The sequence below is a fragment of the Colletes gigas genome, unplaced genomic scaffold (assembly GCF_013123115.1).
Source record: "Colletes gigas isolate AHSC1104 unplaced genomic scaffold, ASM1312311v1 Colletes_gigas_Sc00004, whole genome shotgun sequence".
NCBI lineage: Eukaryota > Metazoa > Arthropoda > Insecta > Hymenoptera > Colletidae > Colletes > Colletes gigas.
Window position 1 is genome coordinate 5,749,127 of NW_025106633.1, and position 6,924 is coordinate 5,756,050.

At 32.3% G+C, this 6,924-nt stretch overlaps 1 protein-coding gene and 1 long non-coding RNA gene across 4 annotated transcripts; one reads left to right on the forward strand and one right to left on the reverse strand.

Moving 5' to 3' along the window:
• Positions 1–334: 334 nt before the first annotated feature.
• On the reverse strand, positions 335–4,407 carry LOC122405223 (zinc finger protein 33B-like). 3 transcript variants are annotated; one of them, XM_043409794.1, is made up of 7 exons: positions 4,275–4,407; positions 2,365–3,201; positions 2,083–2,283; positions 1,778–2,011; positions 1,458–1,708; positions 1,137–1,383; positions 335–775 (listed from the first exon to the last, which is right to left on the reverse strand). In XM_043409794.1, the coding sequence occupies exons 2-7, from the start codon at positions 3,163–3,165 to the stop codon at positions 503–505; spliced, it is 2,007 nt and encodes a 668-aa protein (XP_043265729.1). In that variant the 5' UTR covers positions 3,166–3,201; positions 4,275–4,407; the 3' UTR covers positions 335–502. The 3 variants fall into 3 exon arrangements, with proteins under 3 accessions (XP_043265729.1, XP_043265728.1, XP_043265727.1); XM_043409793.1 differs by having other exon boundaries at positions 1,053–1,383; XM_043409792.1 differs by having other exon boundaries at positions 990–1,383.
• Positions 4,408–5,690: 1,283 nt separating this feature from the next.
• LOC122405373 lies at positions 5,691–6,749 on the forward strand. The gene is made up of 3 exons (XR_006259763.1): positions 5,691–5,917; positions 6,098–6,309; positions 6,590–6,749. It is a non-coding gene; the product is annotated as an uncharacterized LOC122405373 (long non-coding RNA).
• Positions 6,750–6,924: the final 175 nt, after the last annotated feature.

A 6,924-nucleotide genomic window follows, 5' to 3' on the forward strand; every position in this document is an offset into this window, starting at 1 on the left:
TGAAATTTTTTATTTCGTCGAAAAATTTAGGCGCCTAGATTTTAGTAGTTTTGAAATATTTGATACTTACCTTTATTGTTACATGGCTATAATCGCATGTAAATTAGAATAAAATATGTATATATTAAAACATAACGTGTAACAGTCATATGTATGATGTACATTTCTAGTATACAATGAAAATGAAATATATTTATATATACATATCTTATTTTAAACACACATATATATATATAAGTAATCTTTTATGAATTCTTATAAAGATATAGATATGTAGGTACATGAACATTTAATATAATACACTGTTTATATATTTATTAAATTAAATGCACATCTATTGTCGCTATAGCAGTAAAATGATATACGAATATCACTATATCACGCGCAGACTTATATTTCTTTCTTTCTGTTTCCGTTGCTCTCGCCCCCCTTCATTTCCTTTGAAAATCATGGTTTAATAATGGTACTTTTCTCAATAGTCGTACGACTTTGAAAATGGAAATCAGGCCGCTTCTTCGTTACTTCCCCTGAGCGATCGCGTATGTTGGTAATTGCGTTTTGTACTGTATCCTCCCGAGTGTTGTGTCTCGTACGTTTTACGATTTTCTAGATAACGCCGATAATTGTTTTCCCGTTTCCTTCGTTGCTCGGCCGCTTGCTGTCTAAGTTTCTCCGGATTCATGTGCGTGGTCACCATATGCCTCGTCAATGAGCTCATGAATTTATACGTGATGCCGCATACGTCACATGAGAGTATCTCCTCGTTCGCCCCTTGCTAAAGTTAATAAATAAAAGGAATACGTTGTGACAGAAAATAATTACGTTAAAAAAAAATTTTCGAAATGGAAAATCTTTTTCTATAAATATGTTAGCTTTACGTGAATGCGTACAAGTTGCAGAAAATATGAGAAATGTCAAATTATATTGAATCTTCTTTTCGTACGAGACTCGGAAAATTTAAACGCTAAGATCGTATTTATCATACGTACTTGTTGATGTACCATCATATGTCTCTGCAAATTGTTCAATCGGTTGAACTCTCGACCACAAACCTCACAGTCAAATTTCTTATCGGGATCGTGATACTTTTTATGTAGACTCAGATCAGTCGCATGTAAGAATGACTTATGACATACATCGCACGTGTGGGCCCGCTGTTCATCAGCCAAATGTGACTGCTCGTGTTTGGCCAGACTAGCTTTCTCTACGAAGCGACGACCACAGTAAATGCACGGAAGAGGTCGAGATTGTGAATTATGAAGCGTCAAGTGACGACGCAAAGCGGTAGACGTTGGAAAATTTTTATGACACTCGAGGCATTGAAATGGTCGATCACCGGTGTGCGTCTTTCTATGACGGGCTAATGTATTTTGGTCTGGATACCTTAAATATGAAAAGAAGTTAATTATCTTCATAGCCATAAAGCAGTGACAAATCTAGTGTTCACAAGAAATCACCTTTTAGGGCACAAATCGCACGGGAAGTTTCTTGTTGTAATATCTTCTTCCCGGGCATGTTTCAGCCTGTTGTGTCGAAGTAATTGAAAAGACGTTTTAAAACTTTTATTACAAATATCGCATTTTAGATTATCTGTTGTTGGTATAATGACTTGCGTTCTTTTTTGACCATGTTCATCCTCGGATATTATCAAGGATATGGTCACTGTATTATCTTCGTTTTCAAGTTCGGTAGCAGCCACTGTAGAATTCTAAAGAATAGCAAAAATGAAAATTCGGAAACTCCGTTTTGCAGATTTCTCAGAAATTATTGAAAATACCTGTTTGTTATTATAAGTGGATTTAATTTCATTATCCGGAAGAAGATAAGATTCCTCTTCAATTTGTCTGACATTTTGATGAGATTTAACTTGTGGTTCTTTGCTAGCAGAATCATTACCATTTTCTGCAATGGCATAATGTCCATCTTCGGTTAAATATACTGGCTGTAAGGTCCCAGTGTCGTCCTTGAAGTATAACTGACCCTCTTCGTCTTCGTGTAAAAATATTTGGTCCTGAAATTAAATTTAGTTAAAGTTGTATCGCATTTACTAAGAATTTGAATTTTTCTTTTAAAAAATAATACCTGAGAATTCTCTTTTTCTTGATTTTGATTGGTGTCAGAGGCTGCAGTGTCCCATAATTGCTCTTCTTGTTCCATTGGTACAGCATCGTATGGATACTGCTCATTTTCTACAGATTGTGCAACATATAAGGCTTCTATGTTGTCTCCTTCATAATATATTGTTCCTTCAACTGGTATGGTATTTTCGTCAAGTTGCTCCATCTAAGGAACAAGAACTTTATTTTCAGGAATAGTATTGACAATTATAATTTTTATTCTTAATCGTACAAAAACTGTATAAACCTTAATAAAATGGCCATCCGAAAGTTTATCAATGTGTAATGTCTTTACGGGACTTTGTTTTTTTGTACCAAGGACAGTATACAACAAATTGTTTTCAACATTCTTCACAATCTCATGATTTACGCTGCTATCAACATTTTCTTCGTTATTTACATTATTTTTTAGATCTTGACTTGGTTTAGATTTCTCTGTTCTCTCTAGAAACTCTGCATTATCTCTAGATTCTGATCTATTTGTTTGTAAAGGAAAACTAATCACTTGATTATTTATAGACGTTCTATCTCCATGTAGCACTCGTTGTCCTTGTAAAGATTCTATGCAATGATCCATTGTGTCCGAATCTTGCTCAAATTCCTCCTCTTCATCCATATCTTCATCCTGCCAATCTTCGTCTACATCGTATGTTATAACTTGCTTGTTACTATTCATATGGGACTGATGTTTATCTTCATTTTCATTCTCAGAATGTTGTTTCATACTCGAACTGTTTTCTTCCAAAACATAAACTTCCATTTCAGAATTTTTATTAAACTGATCATTCTGTAATCTCTTTGTACTTTTCCCATCTCCTTTATTATTCGCTTCTGCAATTGGATCGTTAATTTCCGAACAGTCTTCGCTTTCCTCTTCCACTTCTTCTATTATTTCTATAATTTCCTCTATTTCTGTTTCTACAGTATCTTCCGCAGCTTCTGATTCAACTATAATGTTTTCATCAGAAATTGCTTCTTTCAATAACTCCATCACGTTTGTATCATTGCTATTGTCTATCGTGTCCAATATTTCCTGGGACTGTTCCATAATAGTTTTCAAATAAATATTGCTGTCCAAGCGGAGCTTAAAACAAATTTTATTTTACACATCTATGGTACGCATTAAAATGCGAAGTAATTTTAAACAATGATATATCGTACAATGTTATATTTTTATTATCTTTAACAACTCTTTCATAATTTTATTTTTTTTTAAATACATCTTTAAGAAGTACCGATAGATTCAAGATTTATTGAAATCATAATAGTACAAATAATCTTATAGTAATATACGCATATTTTATGTAAATCAAAAATATTTTAGAATCTATTACTGAAAACTTCTACCAAAATATATGTAATTTATATCTAAGTAAGTTACATTATACAGTTTTGAAATAACATATATACAACTGTATGGTATCGTATAAAAACTAAATTGTAATTTTACATTCAACAACACATTGTAAAAAAACAAGACATTTGCTTCAAATGTCCAAAATAACTCTAATTCAACCCATACTTTCTAAGAGATAGAATGTACCTTTATAAGGAGTATGTACTATACATGCAGACTTGTATTAACTAAATTATATTTAATATGAAAGTACACAACATCTCTTCTGTTCATCAATTTCTACGTATCTAAAAGGCTCATACACAGTTTCTACATAGACCGATAACAGAGAAATTTTTCTAAAGCATGTATCCTTTTAATCCTGCGATCGAATTAAACGAAATTAACGAAATATACATAAAAGAAAAATATATTGTAATGCCTTCGTCCTTCATGCTCATCCATACTTCTTTTTAAATTGATTTACACTGGGCATTCGAAAATTCCGCATCGTGCGTGCCTCACGCACATATTCTTTATGGATACAAAATCCTTTAGCATGGTATTGCAACTTCGAAGGAACGGTTCCTACATTGAAAAGATCGTTTGAAGCGTCGAGGTAGGATGTTTGGATTTTATATGTGACAAGAAGTACGCGGTTCACCTGTCGGTACGAAAATGTCTTGCATTTATCAACGGATAGCAAAATGGCTACAAAACGGCAATGATTATCTCCTTGAAAAGGTACACGCTACACGTCGAATTAGAAAAAACTTCAGGCAAGACGCGAACAAATATATAAACAATTCAATCCACTGTACCTGTCTTAAATAGTTGAAATATGTAAGCAGCTATGGAAAAAATTGTTTTTGCTCGGTCGATACGCGCCAGTATATCTCTCTCTATACTTCCCCAGTAAGTAAGTGACACCACCTTAAACATCGCGGAGCTGCACCTTGAACGTCACTAAATTAGGTTGTGTCGCTGCATTCGCGCTAGTCCAACCTAAACTCTACGCACGCAATCATATGTTTGCTTTTTGATTGGTTAACCATTTTTAAAAGGTTGCACTGAAATTGATCAAACTTTCGAAGATGATGAGCATTTCGGAAGTTCCAAAACGTATTAACACTAAATAATTGTTAAATAATATCAAATGATTGGTTTCTTTTAAGTATTTTACATTCATCATTGATATTCGAATTTTTAAAGATGAATAGGGCTGTCAGTCTGTCTCACTACCAAACCTCTAGACGCATTGGATACAACAGATCCAATTATACATCGGACAAGCATAATTTTTCAAAGATTCATATGATTTTATTAATCAAATTATTCTGTACCTATACTTCACCTAGCGAGACAGAAAATCACCTTACTTGCGAGAGAACTTGAACAGAGAAGTGCTATAACCCGAATATTATTAGTTTTACGTTTCCTTTGACACATAAAGTTAATTTTTATTGTTATGTGGACGCGATCCCAAAAAGAGGAATTAAAGATACGCATTCGGTATTAATTAATTGTATTTTGTATCATTATCTAATGTAACTACATATCCCAGCTATGTATGTTCAAGTTTTTATTTATTTAAATTAAAAACAATTAAATATGTTCGATAACAGGAATAAATCAATCTAGAATTTAGAAAATTTTTTGGTCTTGGTGTTCGACCACCCTTGGGAAAAAATTTTAATGGTAGATTCTTCGCGCCAAAATAAGACGAAAATCAAGAATACCAATTTGTTGATCGAGGTTTCGTTAAAAAGTTATTAACGTTTATGGTTCCGCCTGTAGAACGACAATCTGCGAACAGCTGGGTACGTGTGATAGTGGTTCTCATTTACAAAACTGTAAGACCGTCGATACGTCAGTAAGTAGAGTTTCTCATGCTGAATGAAAACCACTATTATGAACACGCAGCTGTTCGCAGATTGCCTTTACAACTTTAAACGTTAATAACTTTTTAACAAAGCCTCGATCAACAAATTGGTATTCTCGATTTTCGTCTTATTTTAGCCTCTAAAATCGCCCATTAAAATTTTTCCCAGGGGTGGCCGAACACCCTGTATATGTATATATATATATGTATACCTAACCCCGATCGCTCTTTATACATGTATAACGGTATAATTTATTTTAAAAAAAGTACCAAAATTGATTAAAAGGATAATTGTCGATTTTATAGGTTGACTTGATGTAAAAGAAATTACGTATCTTAACATAAATTACGTGAATGCTTAGAATGAAACAAATCGTGTTTGTACGATGCTATGCCAAAACCAAATAGCAATAATTTCAACTTACTATCTTATTTCTCGATATATACAATCATTATCTATCCATAGTAAGTTTATCTAATTACTTGGAACAATTTCACATCAATTTATACTTCATTCGTTTTAAACAGCTTATGATCAAGAGTTGATTAGAGTAAAGTGTAGTTGAATATAAACACAAAGTGGTAAGTAACGAATATCAACAATTCTTTCTTCGTGTAGTGTCAATATGGAAAAATGCAAGTTTTTAAATTATAAAGTTAGTGAAATCTGCGTCGATAATTGTATAGAAATGTTGAATTTATTGAATCACATCGTCACAGAGGTTATTTACCACACTGTTTAAGCGCACTTCTTTTTTATAGTAAAAGATGTGGATTTATTCCCTGCTCGCTCTTTTTGCGACGTTTGATTTTGCGGCGGCCTCGTCTAGTTTTGATTTTGGTGATACCTTAGCATTGATACTCGGATTAATCATCGGGATAGTTGGATTTTTTGCATGTATGGGTGCCTATGCACGACGACAAAATCTTTTGCAACGATTATGATTGCACACGACTCCAGAATTTGTCACATAGTGAGTATATCGTTACTTAATGTTAATTTTTTTTATTTCTAAATTACGAATAATCATTTGAAAAATGCCTTGACGTGTAATTTAACATTCATGAGATAAAAAAATCTGATAAGAATTAAAATTTGCGTAGGACAGTAATGCTATAATTTTTAATCAATTTGTAAGACCTACGATAAAATTTCTCGTTTCATTTCTTTGAACAAATTTAGTGTTTTGAATAATATATTATTTTGAATTATTCCGTGTACTTTACTAGTAACATGTTCCGTTTGAATTACAGGATATCTAAGATATTTAAAATTAAGGAAGAAAATACCTCAAATAACTGGAGTCAAGCAATTCAAATAATGATCTTACAATATTTTTATAAAAATACCTATGAAAATAATAAATCTTAATTCTTTTTAAGTTGATTCACGCAATCTCTTGATTATATGAATATTTATTTAAAGTATATTTTATCGTATCATTTGGTCAATATCAATATTAATATAATGTAAATATTGATTGCTTATTTAACAATGAAGCTTGTTTTAAATAAACATTTAAAGAATCAAGAGATCGTTTGAATCAACATAAGAAGTATTAAGATTAATTTTTCTTGCAAGCATTATT